Below are 23,572 nucleotides of genomic sequence, written 5' to 3' on the forward strand. Positions count from 1 at the left end.
AGGGGGGGGGGGGGGTGATGACGCAGCGCCACGGGGGGGGGGTGATGACGCAGCGCCACGGGGGGGGGGGGGTGATGACGCAGCGCCAAGGGGGGGGGGGTGATGACGCAGCGCCACGGGGGGGGGTGATGACGCAGCGCCACGGGGGGGGGGGGTGATGACGCAGCGCCAAGGGGGGGGGGGGGTGATGACGCAGCGCCAAGGGGGGGGGGGGTGATGACGCAGCGCGCCACTTCCGCCTCTGACGCGGCGGAAGTGGCGCGCGGCGTGAGAAGGGCCCCCCCCCGCCGCTCGCCATCAACGCGGCGCCGACGCGAGCAGCTGACGGGGAGCCGCGGCCGCGGCGTCTGCGCCTTGTCCGTGTGCGGTCCGTGTCGGGAGCGCGAGCTGACGGGGCGACAGGAAACCCCGCGGCATCGAGGGGACGTCGCGCGCCAGGGGCACCACCACCTGCCCCGTGAGGGCCTCCTGTGGCTCCCCCCCGTCTCTCTCCTCCCTTCCCTGTCCCCTCCCGCGGGGCCATGGCGCGGTGCGAGGAGAAGGCGCCGCCCTTCTTCGAGAGTCTGGGCGAGGCGGCGCGGGAAGTCTTCACCAAGGGCTACGGTGAGCGGCGCCACTCACTCACGAAGCCTCGTCCGCGAGTGACGAAGCCAGGCGAGGAGGCCGTGGCACCGACTAATCGGCGCTGCCGTTCTCTCTCCCGCCGCAGGCTTCGGGCTCGTCAGGGTGGACTTCACGACCAGGGCGGCCAGTGGAGTGGTGAGGGCTGATGCGCCATGGAATGGCCGAGCGGATTTAACACAAAATAATCATTGGCGGCCTTGTGGGCAAGACGAGAAACAAGAACAAGCAGACTCCACGTCTTTGTACACAGACACAGCGACGTATACCGCACACAGCCCATCACACGCGATGCAAGCAAGTCGAACTATGCTGATGAGACTAAGTGGTGAGACGAGGCAATATGGGAAGAGGGGATGAGCGATGTCTTTCCCTTGCGAGCGAAATGCGCCAAGACGCACGAAGCCTCGCCGAGAGAGAGAGCTTCGCATCGGACTCTGCGGAGGGTGTCGAGATGACGACGACCACGGCTCCACCGCCTCTCTCTGTGCCCCCCCCACCACCACCCCCCACCACCACCCCCCACCACCACCCCCCACCACCACCCCCCACCACCCCCCACCACCCCCCACCACCACCCCCCCCACCACCACCCCCCACCACCACCCCCCACCACCACCCCCCACCACCACCACCACCCCCCCACCACCACCACCACCACCCCCCCACCACCACCACCCCCCCACCACCACCCCCCCACCACCACCACCCCCCCACCACCACCACCCCCCCACCACCACCACCCCCCCACCACCACCACCCCCCCACCACCACCACCCCCCCACCACCACCACCCCCACCCCCCCGGGCAGGAATTCAACACCCGCGGGGCGTCCCACACGGAGTCTGGCCGCGTGAGTGGCGCCCTGGAGACGCGCTACCGCTGGCCCGAGCGCGGCCTGCGCCTCGTCGAGTGCTGGAGCACCGACAACTGCCTGGGGACCCGCATCTCGGTGGACGACCAGGTGCGACGTGCGGCCAGGGGAGGCAGGGGGGGGGGGGGCAGAGCCTCACCTGCCATGCGACAATGAAAATAGCTGTTACGAAAAGTGTAAAAAAAATTAAAAAAATATTAAGATTTTTCCACTGATCTGTGTTATAAATGTCATTTCTGTACGATTACAATCATTTTTATAGTCAAAATCGCCAAATTTGCAGAGCTCCGCTGCAAATACAGGAAGAGACGAGAGGTGAGGCAGCGACGAGCTCAGCCTCCCCTCTGATTGCGCAACCCCTCAGTAACTAGGTGGAGCGCGGGCAATAAGCGCGTGCCTGTTACTATCTCAGCATGTCACCAATGTCATGTTTGTAGACCCCTTCATGCTCTTTGGTTCTTTCGGTAAAGTCACGTAGGTATAAAATAAAATAAATCACGGCGTTTCGGGCGCAACGCAAGCGTCCACGCCCCCCTCGGTGAGGCCACGCCCCCCTCTGTGAATCTGTCTCTGGCACGAGCCAGTGCCTCCCCAGCCATTGACCTCACCGCACGTCACTGCTGCTCACCGCTGCCGCTACACACGCCTCACTGCTACACACACAGCAGCGATTCACCGCTAAGCAGTGCGAACTCGGCTGGGGGCAAAGGGACATTTTGGCGGTGCAAGGACTCGGCCCAGCGACTAATCACGCCGGCGCTGCTCGCTATCACAGGCATACCTCGTGTGTTCATTCTAGATTTGAAGCTTTCGTGACTGCAAGGATTAATACTCTTAGTTCTTTCGGTAAAGTCACGTAGGCAAAAAATGAAATTAATAAAAATAAAACAATAAAAATAATGACGTTTCGGAGGCAACACAAGTCTCCGTCATCAGGTGGGACCGTCACAGCCGGATTTGCTGCATCAAGTGGCAAGGATTCAAGATGTAATCCCTTAAATGCAAGTTGAGGGGGGAGGAGAGGGGGGGGGAGCTCATCAGAATGTGGTAGCCAATGAATGGAACGTATCGGGAGGGAGGGGGGCAGGGCTAAAAGAAGGCACGAAGTGCTACGTAGAACGTATCGGGAGGGGGAGGGGGGCGGGGCCAAAAGAATGCACGAAGTGGTACACGAGAGTCGGCGGCGTGGACGTGGTTGTGCGCAAGCAACTACTGCTGCACACGCCAACGTATTGGACGGAGAGGGGGCCAAAAGAGAGTGTGGGGTGCAAGTGTACGTGGACATGTGTATGTACAAGCACCTGTTGATACACATGATAGAAAAGAACGAAAATGCCCATGTTTATACCAGTGCTGGCTGAACAATAAAGAGAGTACTGTTAAACACTGGGGATGTTAACACTCGGTAAAGTAAAGTAAAATAGTGCCTGTCAGATAAGATGGTCCAAAAATGTGTAATTAAGTCTTTTTTGCATGGTTGATAACATCTTTCCAATGATTACTAAGTTTGTACCCATCATCACGGTTGAAATTATGTCTGTGTTTGTATATCTGAATGGCTTCGTGTACAAACCTTTGATGGTAGCCAGAAGGCTTGCAGAGCACCTTAGTCTCGGAGAAAACAATGTCATGAGAGCCCACCGCGTTGTAGCAATGATCGGCACCGGCGGACGACTCAATTTTGCCGTGTTTCAAATCTGACTTGTGCTCGCGGACACGATCAGAGACATGACGTTTCGTTTCCCCAATGTAAGTCACCACAGCTGCAACTCAGTTTATAGACTCCAGGATATTGCAAGTCAGGGATGACATCCTTCACAGATGGAATTAGATCACGGATTTTATGTACTGTACTGAATCGGACTTGGATCTTGTGTTTGTTTAGAATTTTGGAGATCTTTTTGGTCACGCCTGCTATGTATGGTAACGTGACAGTTTTGATCGGAGTTTCAAGTGGCTGTTTCTGTATGGTGGGAGAAACAGCTTGGCGGATGGTGCGTTCAGAGTATCCGTTCATCCTGAGGGCCCGATGTACATGTCTCAATTCACTGGCCAGGTGGTGTTGGTCAGAAATGCCATGAGCTCTCCACAGAGCCATGAGCAGGCGTGACCAAAAGATCTCCAAAATTCTAAACAAACACAAGATCCAAGTCCGATTCAGTACAGTACATTAAATCCATGATCTAATTCCATCTGTGAAGGATGTCATCCCTGACTTGCAATATCCTGGAGTCTATAAACTGAGTTGCAGCTGTGGTGACTTACATTGGGGAAACGAAACGTCATGTCTCTGATCGTGTCCGCGAGCACAAGTCAGATTTGAAACACGGCAAAATTGAGTCGTCCGCCGGTGCCGATCATTGCTACAACGCGGTGGGCTCTCATGAAGTTGTTTTCTCCGAGACTAAGGTGCTCTGCAAGCCTTCTGGCTACCATCAAAGGTTTGTACACGAAGCCATTCAGATATACAAACACAGACATAATTTCAACCGTGATGATGGGTACAAACTTAGTAATCATTGGAAAGATGTTATCAACCATGCAAAAAAGACTTATTTACACGTTTTGGACCATCTTATCTGACAGGCACTATTTTACTTTACTTTACCGAGTGTTAACATCCCCAGTGTTTAACAGTACTCTCTTCATTGTTCAGCCAGCACTGGTATAAACATGGGCATTTTCGTTCTTTTCTATCATGTGTATCAACAGGTGCTTGTACATACACATGTCCACGTACACTTGCACCCCACACTCTCTTTTGGCCCCCTCTCCGTCCAATACGTTGGCGTGTGCAGCAGTAGTTGCTTGCGCACAACCACGTCCACGCCGCCGACTCTCGTGTACCACTTCGTGCATTCTTTTGGCCCCGCCCCCCTCCCCCTCCCGATACGTTCTACGTAGCACTTCGTGCCTTCTTTTAGCCCTGCCCCCCTCCCTCCCGATACGTTCCATTCATTGGCTACCACATTCTGATGAGCTCCCCCCCCCTCTCCTCCCCCCTCAACTTGCATTTAAGGGATTACATCTTGAATCCTTGCCTCACTTGATGCAGCAAATCTGGCTGTGACGGTCCCACCTGATGACGGAGACTTGTGTTGCCTCCGAAACGTCGTGATTTTTATTGTTTTATTTTTATTAATTTCATTTTTTACCTACGTGACTTTACCGAAAGAACTAAGAGTATACCTCGTGTGCTCGCTATCCATCCACGCATTACTCACGAATACACACGTACGTCTTCTTGGTTCTTACGGTAAAGTCACGTAGAAGGGAAATAATAAAATATTAAAAATGAAACATAAAATACAATTCTCACGAAGTTTCGGCCACAACGCAAGCAGCCGTCGCACAGCACGTGCACAAGGATCTGTGTAAACATCCATCATTTTCTGTGTGCACATTTCTTAAACATTATTTACATTATTCTAAACACAGGTGGGGCAACAACGCTGATTACAAATGGGTGGCGTGGGCTTCCGGGATTATCTTGCCAGAGCCAACTTCCATCCAAAAACTGCACGTTTCCGAATACACATCGCGTTTGTGTTTATTTATTATGTGTTATGTCCATAATAGAGGTTTTTTTTGGGTTAGATCGCGTAAATATATAAATGTGTCGTTAAAACCCGCCACTGCCCGACACAGCCAACTAGTAAGGGTTGTCACATAAACAGAACGTGCCAATTCGTCACTAGTACAGCACACCGGGGTGTTGGAGAGCAAAGCCACAACATTTACAATGTTTTATGTGTTTATATTGTTTTTTGTTCATTACTGTCTTGTTTAGTACATTATCGTGTTCATTATTAAGCATTTGCACTGGTTTCAGTTTATCCTGTCACGTGGTTTTGTTCTGCTTTCTATTTGCTTCATTTGTGTATTTTGTTATTTTGGTGACCCAGGTCGCCCTTGGAAATGTGGCTTATCCTGGTCTCTTCGTTAAACAAATTCACCCTCAAACGCAATACAAGACAAGGCACACTAGAGTAACATGCGAAATTTTAGAGAATATTGAATTGAACTGTTACCTTGAATTGTGGATATTCATCACAAACCGAAGGATACATGACACCAAACTTGTCCAACCTCGTGAGTAGGCCACGGCTTACCTGCCATGTGCGTACATGCAAAGTATAGCTGCTATGTACTTCAAGTGCTTGTTTGTCTTGCAGTTGGCAAAGGGGCTGCAGTTGGTTTTTGACACAAGTTTTTCTCCAAACACTGGGTAAGTGACGTTTATGTGTGTTTATATTGAAGTCTTCACAGTCTTTAATGCTTGAGAGGTTTAATGAAATATTTAATTGATCCAACTTTGGAAAGCCTAACAAACTGTTCGGTGAAGAAGCTGAGTTGCGACTGCAGAAGCGGTAATCGGTTGTGGCCTTCGTATGGTCGTGTGCTACACAGCGAGCTTGAGAAGGATGCAGCGTGGCGGTAAGGGATGATGAAGGATGGTCAGAAATAATAAGTGGCAGCCAAGTAATGCAGTGCATCCGTCGGGACATTCACCGAAGAGATGCAGCGATGAAATAAGTTCAAGTTTAGTTAATGGGTGTATTGTGGCAGTGCAAGACCGTGAGAAGTGAAGGCAGTGGCTTAAGGAAGCTTCCACTCAGCAGTGGGCAGCAGGATGGTGGCAGTCAGGAGCAACACCCGCACCGCACAGCGAGAAGGTCCTGAGTGTGTTCTACCCCCTGTTCTGCGTGGATCTTCTCGCTTATCCGGTTTCCTACCATAGCTGAAAACTTACAACATAACTGGTGTTGGACATAAATCCCAATGCTAAAAAAATACCTGCAAATTACTCAATTGGGACAACACATAGCAGAAACATCGCCTACTACCACGACAACTTGGCAGGACCCTCAATGAAAAATTGTCTTGAGACTCAGTGTGACTTTCCTGGAGCAACAAGTGCAATAATAACAAACTGTTGGTTGAGTGTATTTATAATTATGGATGATGGTGAGACCTACATTTCTGCAGTGATTTTGCTGTCATTAATTTGTATTTTATCCGTGAATGTAGCAAGAAGACTGGGCTGGTGAAGGTTCTATATGCACGACCATTTGTTTCGGCCACAACGGATGTGGATGTGTCCTTGGAAGGGCCCATTGTGGCCAGCTCCGTGGTGCTCGCAGCCCGAGGCTGGCTCGCCGGGTACCACATGGGGCTCGACGTTGGCAAAAGGAAGATCACTTCTAACCGCATTTCGCTGGGATACATGACCGAGGACTTCCAGCTTCTTACCAACGTGTACGCCCAGTGTGCGTCTGCCACGTGGCCAAGTTGTGTGTTGAGACATGTTGTGTTCTATGACGGAATCAGGATGACGTTCAATGGGATGGGAAACGCTGGTTTCTCACAATGTGACGTGGTTTCAAGAGTAACAATACAGGACGTTTCAGCGCAGGGTGATGCAATACAATGTCTATTGTACACCCGTAACACACTCGGAATGTGTTCCTGATTTCAGAATGATCTTGAGAATCTATTAATTTGGCCTACAGAGTAAATTTTGGATGATTAGACAATGTTTTGGTTTAATCTGAAAACCAAAGTTACGCCACTGATGTTGCGTCAGTTCTGCGGGCGTCACGTGACATTGGGTGACATCGCTTTTGAGCATAAGCACATTACATCAGTCACGTGATTTCCCACTCAAATGACCTATTATCCACTGCTCATCTATTGTTTACAATTTTGACCCAGTAGTGGAAATTACTCATTCTTATGGCAGGGCTAAGTCTATCTTTAAGACAACCACTGTTTTCTTACCCCACAAAGAGGTACTCATTGTATTGCCTTGGCAGTATGATGGGCCAACTCAACCCCCAACCAGGATTTGGACTGGCAACGTTCCAGTTGTTAGGCACTTGCTCTGCTCCTGAACCATCCAGTCAGATTATAGTACACGATGGTAATTATCCAAAAATACAAATGGGTTACAAAGTTTCCTTAGAAATTTTAAAATCCGAATTTTTTATGTTCATGAAAATCATCCCTGCTCCATGCTATTGTTGCTGTTAACATTTGTAGCCAACACGTGCTTGGCTTCCACTACGCGTGTTTGCAGAGTTGACGGAGTGGAGTTTTCGGGTTCCTATTTCCAGCGTGTGAGCGAGCGGCTCGACACGGCTGTGCGTCTGGCCTGGAGTGCCGGTGCCCCCCACCCACGCTTCACTTTGGGGGGCACCTACAAGATCGACCAGAATGCCTCCGTGTCGGTACTCACTGCCCCACATGCACCGCACGTTTGTAAAGGGTGCTTGCACTAGGCAGGGTTGAAATGGACTTGGCACACACTTGGGGATGCAGCATGATAGTTTTATTTGCTGAACATTCAGGTGATTTTAAAGACATGAAAACACAAGATAACAGCTCTTCGGTCCAAAAATTATAACGTTTTAACTGTCGCCAGAATAAAAACCCGAACAGGCACTTTCGCTCGGACACGGAGCTGCTTCAGCATGGAACGATCTACCAGACTCGCCGACATGTGCCGCCAGTCTCATCAAATTTAAATATTTTATTATAACTCACTCGCACAACATCTGCATCTGTTACAACGATGTCAGCAGTCGTGCTTTTGTTGCAGGGGAAGATGAACAGTGCAAGCCTGCTGGGACTGAGCTACACACAAGCCCTGCGGCCTGGTAACTTCTAATTGTGCACGGTTCCACAGCCTACACGTGCCGAGGTGCCTTGGTGAAGCGTGACGTTCACTTGTGTATGTGTGTGCGTGTAGGAGTGAAACTGAGTTTCTGTGGACTACTCGATGTAAAGAATATCAACTCTGGCGGTCACAAACTTGGGCTGGGCCTGGAGCTGGAGGCTTAGTCTCGTCATGGCCGGAGGGCGGTGCGCGCGTGATGCACACGTGCAAGTACACGCGTGCGACGCGGGTTCCGACACAGGGCTCATATTTGCACGTTAAGGAATTTTGCACATGTATATATACTCCTTGCAATTAGCACGGTTGGCTACATATGATGTGAAAGCATTTCAACATGCATACACATGGATATGTGGATACATAAGGAGACCCTAATCTCTGTCGATACACTACGGTTAAAACAATGTTATAATGTGAATAATTGCACAGTTTATATACATTCTTTGTTTCTGGAACTTATATAAATCTATGTATAAATGCTACAAATGTAAACTGATGCGAAATCAAATATAACATTCCTGTGCACGATAATAAATGTCCAAACGTGTTAAATCTGGGGCGATTGTACATTAAAAACTAAACGGTTTTAGTGAATTGTGCAAGGTTATGTGATTGCAGTATATGGAATTGTGGGAATGTAAACTGTTCCGCAGTGGCTAATCTTTCGCAGTGTTGTGATGAGCAGTGTAAACTAAACCTCCAACAGTGGTCTCCACTGTCGGGTGAATGGCCCCCCACACCACCAACACCCGCTCGGTGGTGCTGCTGCTACAGTGGACCTCGCACCCGCAAACGTGGTCCTCACTCCGTTTCTCATTGGACATATTCGCAGGCTTGCTGCCTCAGTATAAATCCAAGTGTGTATCTCTCCGTGCTTGGCACACTTTCCAAGTTGTGTTTTGTTGGCAGTATCTATGTTTGTGATCCACACTTAATAAGAAATTCGGTGAAGAACCCCTGTTAATTCATGTCCTGCTGTATACTTTGTGGCGTGCTCTAAAAGCACTGGCTGCTGCTGTCCTTGCATTAAAGCATTTATCCGACAAGCATTGTCTTTTTTTTATTTTATTATGTTGTATTTTTATTATTTTATTATTTCCCTTCTACGTGACTTTACCGAAAGAACCAGGAAGAAGCATTGTCTTGCAAAATTCTCATAGCGTTTAACGAAAAAGTTATTTCCTCCATTATGCTTAGGCTTAGCATGTATGTATGTTTCACTTCTTTCACACCGTACATAGCCAACCGTCTTAATCAGAGCTGCAGGGGACAGACAAGAAACTAAACACGAAGTAGTTCTCAAGAAATTAGTTTTAACTCTGGATCTTGAATTGCATAGCTCCAGTGGCTTCCTAATATCGGAAGGAAGATCATTCGAATGCACGTGATGCAGTGACCATCTTTGTTCGATGGCTAGCCCAAAGTACTGCGAGGATCAGAATCCGTGTGGTGGTTTACGTTCCTTGATGAGATAATCAAAGTACAGTATTGTGGATCATTTGTGGCAAGCACTTTTTGTGTCCGAGTGCGACCTTATGTATTCGTTGGACAACTGGAAGCTAATGCAGCTTCGCGAGCACTGGACAGACATGGTCGGATCTTGCAGTACCCGTCACAACACGTGCCAAAGAATGTTGTACATGCAGTTTGGTCATGTTTTGGCAGACATCCCGTCGAGTAGTGAGTTGCAATAATCAAGGTTTGTTGATACTATTCTACATTCCACCGTGTTGGATATTTCACGACTCGATAGTGGTCGAATGTGTCGTAGACGCCTGATATGAAAATTGCAAGACCTGACTTTTGCACGTCGTGATCAAATTACATTTTGGTCGAATATGGTGCCGAGGCTCGATAGATGAGTAGAAAACGGAATCCTGGAGTCTGTGACTGCCACACCTGATTCTCCCACAATTTTTCTTTGCCTGAGCCTAAGTGCCAACTAGCAGAACTTCCGAACAAAAGCTGTTTAGGCATGACCCAGCCAACTCAGCCTTGCCTGCCGGAGGAGCTCACCGATGGGACTTTGTCTAGATCTTTCAAGGATATGTGAGCTCCTCACACAATCCAGCCTGGTTAAACCCAGGATGGATTGTAGGCAGGCCAGCCTAAATGTTTCTAACCGGCGAAGATGTTCCATTAGGGGGGGGGGTCCATGTTTTGCAAGCGTAGAGAAGGGAGGGAATGACTGTGGCCGAGAAGACCTGAAGTTTCGGGTGAAGCGACAGACCAGGTAGCTTCCACACAGCGTTACGCAACCGATGCAAAGATAATGGAAATCGACTGATTCGGAGTGAGCCCTTTGCTGTCAAACCGGAGCCGGTCACGAGCACATTGCCCAGGTATAGGAAACTCCACTCTCCACAACTGCCCTATCACCAATTGGGAGTTGTGGGGGTGGAGTGTCCGATGGTACAAAATACCCAGGCAGGTGCTTAGTTTTGGTGGGGCTGATGGTAACTCCCCACCTCTTAGTGGAAAGCTCCAGATTCAGCAGCAGCGCCTCCAACTCCTCCTCTGAGTGAGCAGCAATTACCAGATCATCGGCATACATAACATGGTTGAGCAATAGGGAGCCATCCCTTGACCGCACCCGGGGCATCGATCAGCCTCCCATTGTATCTGTACCAGATGGAAATTCCTCCAGTACAGCGATTGAAGGTTTCACGAACTACGTGGTCGAAATAGATGTTCATTAATGTGGGAGCCAGAGGACATCCCTGTCGCACCCCAAAGTGAACAGGGAATGGCTCCGACTCCCGGCCACGTAGTTTTACCCAGGCCCGCTCACCATCATGAAGGTCCTTAATGATCGTGATCAGCAGGTCAGGGACTCCCAAAGCACGAAGAATAAATCAGAGCCCAGGCCTACTGATGGTATCATAAGGCCTTGACCAGGTCAATAAAGCAGAGATGTAGGTTTTATATAGTCACACGCACTTATTCACACTCAACAAACAAACTCCACGAAGGAAGGCAGTGAAATTAGGAATCGAACCCAGACCATTCTTGTTGTGATGCCAACGTGTTACCAAATACACCACCTTTCCACCCAATGTAAACGAAAGGTAAAATAGGGCTTGGTTATGTGCTAAGGATTAGGAAAAGGGAAAGTGCCAGGTGAGATTATTGCTTTTTAAGTATGGTGAAGGTTGGTACTCAAACTAAAATCTGAATAGTGTGGTTAAGGTTAGCCTTTGATTAGTGTAATTAGGATCAGTGACAGGCCTTATTTTGAAGTCTGTTTTGATGGGTGGTACATGGGGTAATAGCAAGAAGATCCTGGGTTAAATGCTCAACTTGGGTACCTTTCATTGTGCAGTTTATATGTTCTCCCCCTGTTCAGCATGCGTTTCCTTCTATACCTAAACAACACTCCTCACACAATGCATTTGGTGTTGATCAAACATTCCAATGCTGAAAAAATACCTCCAAATGACTCAATTGGGATTATGCATAGCGGCAGTAACATTTCCCCCCGACTGTTAAAATTTGGCAGGACTCTCCTGAAAAAGGGTCTTGAGACTCGGTGTGGTTTTCCCCGGTAAACACGTATAATTAATAATAATTGTAAGGAGTAGAGCTAATGCTAATGTCTGGATATGTTAACCCTCAGTCAAAACTTAGGTCATCTGTGGCTTAGCTGGAATCATTAAATTCCCTTTTCACTATTCATCACTATGATGGGTAGTAGAAGAGGTGGCTTGGAGGCTCAAAGTTCAAATCTAGGCAGCCAACAGTTATTATACTGGGTTCTCTAATGTCGTGAGTTAATACTCTCATCTCGGTCAACAATGATCACTTAACGTATGAATGTTGAAATTCTTTCGCATGCTAATGAATATTTTAATGCGCAAAGAGAGTTGGAAAGTGACGCTGTTTCATTTGTGGATCAGAGGTGGCCGAAAGAGATAAAAGATGTGATATCCGCTTTTGTGGGTCAGTCATAACCCTAAACCTTCCGGGGCCAGTCATTAACCTTACATTCATGCTCGGAAGTGCTCGTGCCACTAATTGTCCATCTGGCAATGTTTTTGTTTAGTGGGGGCTGTTTCCCAAACTGGTAAAAAAAAATATGGTTTAAAAGGTCGCAGGTAAAACCGCTCCTGAAGAATGTTGGCTTGAGCTATTGTGATCCTGTAAACTATCGTCCGATCTCAATCCTGAGCGGTTACTTACCCACATCGCTCCGATAGGGAGATTCAACCGGTTGCAGTTGGCATACCGGAAGTTCCACAGCACTGAGGCGGCTCTACTAAAGATCCCCAATGACCTCTACAAGATCATGGATGACAGGTGTGCTGAATAGTTGGCTGCCCACTATCTCTCAGCCGCCTTCAACATCAACGACCATGAGATACTCATCGGGTGGCTAAGATTAAGGTTCGGTGTATCAGGTATGGTACTTGGGTGGATTGAGTCATACTTATTTAATGACAATAGAGCCTGCATGCGGTGTGAGGGGACTAGTAGCCACGGGAGGTGTAATGACAGGGAGGTCAGCCTCCAGTACAAATGCACTCGTGGCCACGGTAGGTAATGATGGGTATCAGTTGTGAGTGCGGAGGGACTGGTGGCTACGGGAATGTTCGAGAAGGGAGCGTGGTGAGACGACGGAAAGAGGACGGTAGAGTCTGCCGGTAGAGCGTCTTGAGTCAGCGAGAATGATCGAGAAGGGGAGCGTGGCCTCGGTTGGTATATAGATGGGATATGCGCGGGAGACTTTGGGCTGTTTCAGTGGGATCTACGCCTGATGTCAAGTGAACGTGTCTTCAATAAAGTGCTATCTCAGGAGTAGTGTGTCAAGTCATCATTACACGTACATGGTCGATCATAGTTCGTCAAGCTGGGTGACGAACAGTCGTTACCTTTGCTGTGCCTCGGTGGCGTACTACAGGGGTCCATCCTCAACATGCGTCTCTCCAATCGCTGATGTCATCTCATCGCATGACATAAAGTTCCATCAATATGCTGATGGTGCACAATTGTACACTGCAGTGAAGTCAAAGCCTTGGTAACCTTGAAGATTGCACGTGAGCGGTGCACGTGTGGTTTTCACAAAACAAAATGCCGCTTAATCCAGTAAAATAAAAAGTTCTGCTGGTTGGTGCTCAGGCGAAAACAGTTGTGGGAGGATCCATGTTTTAATATTAGGTCTTAAAGACACATTTGACCACTATTGAGACATCACATAGCCAAATAGTAGTATAGTATCGCAAAGGCTCGATTATTCCGACTCACTACTTTCCGACACATCTGGAAAAAACATTAGCAAGCTACAGCGTGTACAAAACTATTTGGTAGGCGTCATGACGGGTACTGCAAAATCCGACCATGTCTGCCCAGTGCTCATCGAGCAGCATTTTCAGGTTGCGCGCATTACATACAAAGTGCTTGCCACAAATGAACCACAATATCATCAGGGAGCATAAACCATCAAGCAAACTCTGGTCATCCTCCCAGCAGCTTTTGGCTAACCATCGAACAAAGACGGTCGCTGCATCGCACGCTTTCAGATGTACTTCTGTAGCCGTCTGGAATGTTCTTCCTTCCGATATTAGAAAGTCTCTGGAGCTACGCATTTCAAAATCTGAATTGAAAATTCATTTTCTTTAGAACTGCTTTCAGTGCTTAGTTTGTTGTCCTTCACCCGCACCTCCAATGAGCATGGTTGGCTATTTACGGTGCGAAAGAAGATCAACATACACACACCAACATGGACACTCGCTAAATACCCTAACCAACATGGACACTCGCTAAATAACCTAACCAACATGGACACTCGCTAAATACCCTAACCAACATGGACACTCGCTAAATACCCTACCCATCATGGACCCTCGCTAAATACCCTAACCAACATGGACACTCACTAAATACCCTAACCAACATGGACACTCGCTAAATACCCTAACCAACATGGACACTCGCTAAATAACCTAACCAACATGGACACTCGCTAAAGAACCTAACCAACATGGACACTCGCTAAATACCCTAACCAACATGGACACTCGCTAAATAACCTAACCAACATGGACACTCGCTAAAGAACCTAACCAACATGGACACTCGCTAAATACCCTAACCAACATGGACACTCGCTAAATAACCTAACCAACATGGACACTCGCTAAAGAACCTAACCAACATGGACACTCGCTAAATACCCTAACCAACATGGACACTCGCTAAATAACCTAACCAACATGGACACTCGCTAAAGAACCTAACCAACATGGACACTCGCTAAATAACCTAACCAACATGGACACTCGCTAAAGAACCTAACCACCATGGACACTCGCTAAATAACCTAACCATCATGGACACTCGCTAAATAACCTAACCATCATGGACACTCGCTAAATAACCTACCCATCATGGACACTCGCTAAATAACCTACCAATCATGGACACTCGCTAAATAACCTAACCATCATGGACACTCGCTAAAAAACCTAACCAACATGGACACTCGCTAAATAACCTAACCATCATGGACACTCGCTAAATAACCGAACCAACATGGACACTCGCTAAATAACTTAACCAACATCGGCACTCGCTAAATAACCTAACCAACATGGACACTCGCTAAACAACTTAACCAGCATGGTGCTGTACCGCCACCGTGTGGTTACGTGGTACAACTGCAGCGCCTGGCGCGGTGACAGCAGCATTGGCACTGTGCGGCGTCTTCACGGCTTCATCGCAGCCAACCCGCTTGGGACTAACGCCAGGACGCCGCAGCAGCAGCGACTCACAACTGCGGGAACGCGCGGGGTGACGCCTGACAGCGGCAACTGCTGGCGAACTGTGTTGGCCTGTACTGCACATGTCCACCAAGATGGCAGACGTAACCACGAATTGAATACCAGCCAAGTTTGGTGGCGATTGCTTTCACGGTGTGGATTTGTATTTGGAACATACTTTCATTTTCATACATGGAAGTGTCGGAGATTGAATAAAAAAATACACGTTACATGGAGTTACTATTTTTTTATGTGAAGAACACAGGTGCTGAGAGAAATTAGAAAGGGGAAGAGATAATTAAGGAAGTGGCACTGTCGAGGCGCAGCGAGCAATAGAGGGCAGGTGGTGAACGAGAGTCGTGACAGGCGGCTAGAGGATGATTGATGGGAAGGCGCGTGCGGAGCGAGGCGTCACGTGGGGGGGAGGTGAGGGCGGGGCGTCACGTGGGCGGGGCGTCACGGGGGCGGGGCGTCACGTGGGGGGAGGTTGAGGGCGGGGCGGGGCGTCACGTGGGCGGGGCGTCACGTGGGCGGGGCGGGGCGTCACGTGGGGGGAGGTTAGGGCGGGGCGGGGGCGTCACGTGGGCGGGGTGTCACGTGGGCGGGCGGGGCGTCACGTGGGGGAGGTTTAGGGCGGGGCGGGGCGTCACGTGGGCGGGGTGTCACGTGGGCGGGGCGGGGCGTCACGTGGGGGGAGGTTTAGGGCGGGGCGGGGCGTCACGTGGGCGGGGTGTCACGTGGGCGGGGCGTCACGTGGGGGGAGGTTGAGGGCGGGGCGGGGCTTCTCCACGCAGGGCGCCATCTTGGCTGGGCACCGCGTGGAGGGACGCGTGCTTCTTGTGGCGTCGTTGAATTCGTCTTCAACTACCGATCACAGCTGCTCCATGTGGCTTAGCAGCTCCTCAAGGTGGATCACCAGCTCGACCATGAGGCTTAGCAGCTCCTCAAGGTGGATCACCAGCTCGACCATGAGGCTTACCAGCTCGTCAAGGTGGATCACCAGCTCGACCATGTGGCTTACCAGCTCGTCAAGGTGGATCACCAGCTCGACCATGAGGCTTACCAGCTCGTCAAGGTGGATCACCAGCTCGACCATGTGGCTTAGCAGCTCGTCAAGGTGGATCACCAGCTCGACCATGTGGCTTAGCAGCTCGTCAAGGTGGATTCCACCTCCTCAAGGTGAGTTGCCAGCTCATTCAGTGGAATTTTTTTGTCCAACAGTTACGAGGCCTGTCTTGTGTTTAGAGTTAGCAATAGCCTAGACTCGTAGACCGTCGCATTTTTAAGTGTAACATTTAAGCTATTTAAGTGCAAAATCCTCACATTGTTTTTCATTGTAATGAGGCGAGGAGGAGGCTGTAACACGTTCCCAAGAGGGATGAAGTTTAACATCGTGCGTCAACACGTGTTTAGATTGCGGCCTGCGTGGTGATTATCGGCAGCCTGTATGTAATTCAGGCGAGTCCGCGCTCTGAATATTGAGTTCTTGCGAGGTTTTTTCAAATATACTTCCCTACGATCGATTTCGTTTATTTTGTGTAATTTGACAGTGATTGTCACCCCCCCCCCCCCCCGCAATCATTTCCCGAAATATATTTCAGAACAAACGTTAAGGTGCAAAGTTGACAATTTGTCAATACAAAAGAGGGTTGGGTTTGTTTAGGGTTAGCGGTTAAGGGTTAGGGTCAGGGGCGTTAGGGTTTAGGGATAGGGTTAGTATGATATATGTAGATTAAAAGTCAGACATTTCACGATGAAATGTTCAAGTAAATATTCAAGTTGGCATACTAACTTATGCCGTTTTTAGCCAAAATAAGCCAAATTTCCACAGCTTTATTTTTCAACAAATTCGGTTGGGTCAGCCTTAGTATGCCATATGTTTAATTAAAAGTCAGAAATTTCACTATGCAATTTTCACGTCCATAAAAAATAAGCATGCTAACCTATGTCGTCTTAGCAAAAATGAGCAAAATGTTTACATCTTTATTTTTCAAAAAAAGTTCATTCCTCTTTTGTATTTAGCCGTAGTATGCTATATAAAGTGAGAAATTTAACGATTGCATTTTCACATCTCTAAAAGATATCAGCATACTAACCTATGCAGTTTATTTGCTAAAATGAGCCAAATTTTCACATCTTAATTTTCCAAGAAAAAGTTAATTCCTCCTTTTTGTTTAGCATTAGTATGCTATATATTACATTAAAAGTGAGACATTTCACGATTACATTTTCACGTCTCAAAAAGAAAATCAGCATACTAACAGTTTTTTTGCCAAAATGAGCCAAATTTCCATAGCTTTATTTTTAACAAAAAGTGCATTCCTCCATTGTGTTGGCTGTAGTATGCTACGTATTACGTACAAAATTGAAAATTTCACAATAAAATTTTCACCTCAGGTATGCCAAGAAAATCATCATACCTTCTTTGGCCAAAAATCAAATTGGCATACTAGCCTATGCCGTTTATGGACAAAATTGTGTAAGGGTGAGGGTTAGGATTAGGGGTTAGGGTTAGTGGTTAGGGGTTAGGGCTAGGAGTTAGTGGTTGGGGGTTAGGGTTAAGGTAGTTAGGGTCCAGGTCTATGTTAAGGGTTAGGGTCATGGTTGGATTAGGGTTAGAGTTCAGGGTTAGGGTTAGTTGAGGGTTAGGCATTAGGGTTAGGGTCAAGTTCAGGGGGCTAGGGTTAAGGGTTAGTATGACAACTGCAGTGCCTCGGCACGATAACAGCAGCAGTGGCACTGTGTGGTGTCTTCACGGCTTCATCGCAGCCAACCGCACTGCGGACAGACGCCAGGACGCCGCATCACCAGCGACTCGCAGCTACGAATTGATTGCGTGTGATACTGCACTTGTCCACCAGAGGGGACACGTAACACGTCAAGCGCGGTAAAAATAATATTTAAAAAAACTTTTTTTTAAACACGCTTTTATGAAATGTACGAGTAATGACAGAACTCCACGACTCCAGGAAGTGGCCCTGAAGCTTTCCAAAACGTAAGGGACCGTGGCCAATTACAGCCAATGTCAGTTGACCGTGGACAATTAGACCCAAGCCAAAACATAACATGTAAAAAATATTGTTTAAAAATAAATAAAAAATTATGATAGAATATAGTATTTGTCATTAGTTTGACATAAGTATACCAAGTTTGCAGTCGATACCACATTGGGAAGTGGGTTAAAATTGAGTTACAAGATACGACAACGACGACAACAACAACAGACAGAGTGATTTAAAAGAAAGCATGTAAAAACGAAACTATCTGGCCGATTTGCACTACAATGCTTTATTTCTTTACGGATTTTCAAATAAAAAACTACTGCATTGACATCCCAAGCTGTCCCATACATTTAGACCATTGAATATTTGGTGAACATCGGTGCTGAAATAGTGAAACGCACTGCATTCTCAAACAGTGCGCTTCAAATCGGCAAAAATCACACCCATCATCGACTTCAATGCAAAATGCCGCCCCGGTTCCACAAGTCACACAATCGAGTGGTGTGTGCCCTTCGACTCTACTCGACAGTCGCGCCATATACGATTCAACTCATCTCACTGAGACGCGTTTAAAGGCATATTTGAGGCATCTCACTTGCAACCCTAAGAAGTCCTAAATCCAAAGCAGGAGTTTCAATTCCAAATCTCGGAGTTCCGATTCTTCATGCGGGAATGTGAACACCAAGGAAGTGGTTGTGGGGCTCCCGGAAATGGAATAGGGACTCCCAAAATAATCCATATACAGTACCCTGTTAGCCTAGTTAGGGTTATGGTAAACGGTTAGGGGTCAATGAGAAGTGAATTCCTCCATTGAATTGTGTCTTACAATGCTGTATATACAATAAAAACTGGGCAATTTAACATGTATATTTTTTGGGTGAAAAAATCGACATAGCAGTCAAATACACTAAACGCATGTGGAGGGAAAGAGCCACACGACCATGGGGAGAACATGCAAACTACGAACACACAGCAGGTGTGAGGGACGGGGTTCAACTTACGACTTCCTGTATACCAGGCAAGGTAGTTACATTCTTGCCACTCTGAATTCCTCCATTGACGTTAGTCTCACTATGTGATGGATGAAACAAAAACTGTAAAATTAAAGGTACTACGTGTTTTTTAGCAAAAAATAGCCACATTTATAAATAACGCGATCTAAACCCAAAAACGTTGATTATGAATAACATTGGTCGCGAAAGCCTACGTGTTAAACCACATTTTCGACTTGCAATTTTTTAATTAGAAGCTCATTCCTCCAATGCCTTTAGTCATACTATGCTATATATGAAATGAAATTTGGTGATTATACAAATACAGTGATACCTCGGTTCACGAACTTAATTCGTGAACTGACTCTGGTCGCGAACCAAATTGGTCGTGAACCGAGGCACATTTTCCCATAGGGTTCAATGTAAATCCGGTTAATCCGTTCTGACCTTTTTTTTGGTTTTTGAAGCACATAAATATGAAACAAATTACAATACACATTAGTACTGTACAGTATTGTAATGTATAAAGAGAGAACACTAACCTTGCTTGAGATGACTTCTGGCATGGAGGAAGGCAGGTGGGAGGCGGGTGGGAGGCGGTTATTGTTTGGAGGGAGAGTCCCCCTCCATAAGGACATCAGGGGGATCTCCTTCAGGGGTTTCCTCTCTCCTTTGTCTCCTAGCTGCAGGCTCAGTTTTGCTGAAAAATCTGTCCAATGTCAATGTCTCTTCCTGCGCTGCATAACCCTCCAGGAAATGAGAGACCACATTATCATTCATGAGATTTAACACTCTGTTCGTGACAGTTATGTTGGGGTGGTGCTTTTCAAAAAAGTCATGGCACTCATTCCATTTTTGCATAATGGATTTCATGGCATAACTGCTAACCTCCTCCCTTTCTTCCTCTGTTGACTTTGCCATCTTGTACTCTGAGGCCAGATCAGTCACACGAATACCACTGTCATGCTTTTCTACAATTTCCTTCAGCTCAATGGTTATTTTCTTCACAACCTTGCTGTCACCTTTACTACTGCTCTGCACTTTCTTTTTGCCACCATGCTTGCGCTGCACATTCTTGTCACCTGCATTTCCACTTGGCACATCGTCACTTGCATTTCCACTTGGCACATTGTCACTTGCATATCCACTTGGCACATTGTCACCTGCATTTCCACTTGGCACATTGTCACTTGCATTTCCACTTGGCACATTGTCACTTGCATATCCACTTGGCACATTGTCACTTGCATTTCCACTTGGCACATTGTCACTTGCATTTCCACTTGGCACATTGTCACTTGCATTTCCACTTGGCACATTGTCACTTGCATTTCCACTTGGCACATTGTCACTTGCATTTCCACTTGGCACATTGTCACTTGCATTTCCACTTGGCACATTGTCACTTGCATTTCCACTTGGCACATTGTCACTTGCATTTCCACTTGGCACATTGTCACTTGCATTTCCACTTGGCACATTGTCACTTGCATTTCCACTTGGCACATTGTCACTTGCATTTCCACTTTGCACATTGTCACTTGCATTTCCACTTGGCACATTGTCACTTGCATTTCCACTTGGCACATTGTCACTTGCATTTCCACTTGGCACATTGTCACTTGCATTTCCACTTGGCACATTGTCACTTGCATTTCCACTTGGCACATTGTCACTTGCATTTCCACTTAGCACATTGTCCCTTGCATTTCCACTTGGCACATTGTCCCTTGCATTTCCACTTGGCACATTGTCACTTGCATTTCCACTTGGCACATTGTCACTTGCATTTCCACTTGGCACATTGTCACTTGCATTTCCACTTGGCACATTGTCACTTGCATTTCCACTTTGCACATTGTCACTTGCATTTCCACTTGGCACATTGTCACTTGCATTTCCACTTTGCACATTGTCACCTGCATTGCTGTTCTTGTCACCTTCATTGCTGCTCCGCACTTTCTTCTTTCCACCATGCTTCTTGGGAGCCATATTGGGAGTCCAGTACAGTAAGCACTCAAACGGGTGAACTGTACAATACAGTACAGTAAGTACAGTATTGTACAGTACAGTACTGTGCTAAAAAGCACACCAAAAAGCAAAAAGTCACTGAAAGTGTCTTCACAGTACTCACAGTACTTCTTTCTGTGTCTCTTCTTCTCACCACGATCTTCCTACAGGAAGTCACGACCATGTGACAGCCTGGAAATAGCATTAAAATGGCCGCGGCTCCTGTTCGTGAACCGAAGCGGAGTTCGTGAACCGGAGCATATTTTTATGAACTTTTCTGTTCGTGAACCAAGTTGTTCGTGAACATAAGCGTTCACTGTATATTTTTTCTCGAGAAAAAAGGGGAGACATAATAATTCTCACGACGTTTGGGCCACAACGCAAGCAGCCGTCCTCAGGTGAAGACCAGGTCTGTCTCCCCTCAGGTGAAGACTAGGTCTGTCTCCCCGACAGACCTAGTCTTCACCTGAGGACGGCTGCTTGCGTTGTGGCCGAAACATCGTGAGAATTATTTTATTATGTTTTATTTTTATTATTTTATTACTTCCCTTCTACGTGACTTTACCGGAAGAACCAAGAAGATGAATCCCTGCAGTCACGAAAGCTTTAAATCGAAAAATTGTTCTAGGCTGCTCACTATGTTGCGTGTCTGTTCCCTCTCTTGATCCCCGAACGAGCCCCGAATCCCCCTCGCGCTCCCCCTTCATCCCTTTGCCCCGGCCCCGCCCCTTGCTGTATCAAGGACGGCACCCCCGCTTCAGGTCACGTGCCCTCGACCATGTGGATTACCAGCTCGTTCATGTGGATTACCAGCTCGTGTTGTGGATTACCAGCTCGTTCATGTGGATTACCAGCTCGTTCATGTGGATTACCAGCTCGTTCATGTGGATTGCCAGCTCGTTCATGTGGATTACCAGCTCGTTCATGTGCATTACCAGCTCGTGTTGTGGATTACCAGCTCGTCCATGTGGATTACCAGCTTGTTCATGTGTTTTACCAGCTCATTCATGTGGATTACCAGCTCGTTCATATGGATTACCAGCTCGACCATGTGGATTACCAGCTCGTTCCTGTGCATTACCAGCTCGTTCATGTGGATTACCAGCTCGACCATGTGGATTACCAGCTCGTTCATGTGGATTACCAGCTCGTTCATGTGAATTACCAGCTCGACCATGTGGATTACCAGCTCGTTCATGTGCATTACCAGCTCGTTCATGTGAATTACCAGCTCGACCATGTGGATTACCAGCTCGTTCATGTGGATTACCAGCTCGTTCATATGGATTACCAGCTCGACCATGTGGATTACCAGCTCGTCAAGGTGGATTCCCAGCCCCTCAAGGTGAGTTACCAGCTCATTCGGTAGAAATGTTTTTGCAAACACAAAGTTACGAGGCCTATCTTGTGTTTAGAGTTAGTGTAATAGCTAGACTCGTAGAACTTCGCTTTTGTAAGCAAAACATTTAAGCAATTTTAAGCGCAAAATCCTCAGATTGTTTTTCATTGTAATGAGGCGAGGAGGAGGCTGTAACACATCCCCAAGAGAGATGAAGTTTAAAGTCGCGCGTCAACACGTGTTTAGATTGCGGCCTGTGTGGTGATTATCGGCAGCCTGCATGTAATTTAGGCGAGTCCATGCTCGTTCAATATAGATTTTTTGCGAGGTTAAGGTGCAAAGTTGACAATTTGTCAATACATTTTCCCATAGGAAAAGTCAAATCTGAAGGAAAACATGACTAAAAAGCCTTTATTTTGCTTGTCAATAACATTGCAACCAAAAGACATTGCGTCAGTTTTTACATTTCCTGACTGCACTATTTGTAGGCTACAAATTGAATAAAAATATTTCCACCGTGAAATGAGCCCCCCAAAAGCATTTGCAATTTCTACATCCAATAATTGTACTAAAAACATAGGCAAACATAGGATAGCATTGGGGGGATTTATTTACTTTCCAAAATCCCTTTACTCAAATAAATAAAGTAGAGCAACTGAAATGATAACAATCATTGTGGCATGCAAGCCAAACATTCAATTAAATCAAGGCTATGGGTTGAGGTGGTTATTTGTGCATTACAGATTAGGGTCAGGGCTATACAAGTCACGTGTTGCCCTCTTGTGGACTAATGCACAACTACAGTAAATAGATCAATGTTTGGGTTATATCGCGTAAATATAAATTTTAAACCCGCCACCACCTGACACAGCCAATTATAAAGGTTTCTCAATTAAACAAAACATGGCAATTTGTTACGAGTACAACACACCGGTGTGTTGCTGTCAATGTTGTGGGTACTCTCCAACACACCCACACGCATGGTGGCCACCACGCGGTGGCACTGCCTCCGTGTGGTGGCACTGCAGTTGTATCACGTGGTGGCCACACGGTGGCACTGCAGTTGTATCACGTGGTGGCCACACGGTGGCGCTGCAGTTGTGCTGCGTGGTGGCCACACGGGGGCGCTGCGGTTGTACCACGTGGTGGCCACATGTGGATTGCCAGCTCGTTCATGTGGATTACCAGCTCCTCCAGGTGGATTACCAGCTCGTTCATGTGGATTACCAGCTCTTCAAGGTGGATTACCAGATCATTCGGTGTAAATGTTTTTGCATAAAAAGTTACGATGCCTATCTT

At 47.3% G+C, this 23,572-nt stretch overlaps 1 protein-coding gene across 1 annotated transcript; it reads left to right on the forward strand.

Annotated features, from left to right (window-relative positions):
- Positions 1-249: 249 nt before the first annotated feature.
- On the forward strand, positions 250-9,222 carry LOC133348261 (voltage-dependent anion-selective channel protein 2-like). Its single transcript, XM_061560982.1, has 8 exons — positions 250-603; positions 710-759; positions 1,434-1,586; positions 5,672-5,724; positions 6,528-6,755; positions 7,576-7,726; positions 8,098-8,155; positions 8,248-9,222. The coding sequence occupies exons 1-8, from the start codon at positions 522-524 to the stop codon at positions 8,337-8,339; spliced, it is 867 nt and encodes a 288-aa protein (XP_061416966.1). The 5' UTR covers positions 250-521; the 3' UTR covers positions 8,340-9,222.
- The last annotated feature ends 14,350 nt before the right edge of the window (positions 9,223-23,572 follow it).

This window comes from Lethenteron reissneri, chromosome 27 (assembly GCF_015708825.2).
Source record: "Lethenteron reissneri isolate LAM-NWPU_2019-01 chromosome 27, ASM1570882v1, whole genome shotgun sequence".
NCBI classification, from domain to species: domain Eukaryota; kingdom Metazoa; phylum Chordata; class Hyperoartia; order Petromyzontiformes; family Petromyzontidae; genus Lethenteron; species Lethenteron reissneri.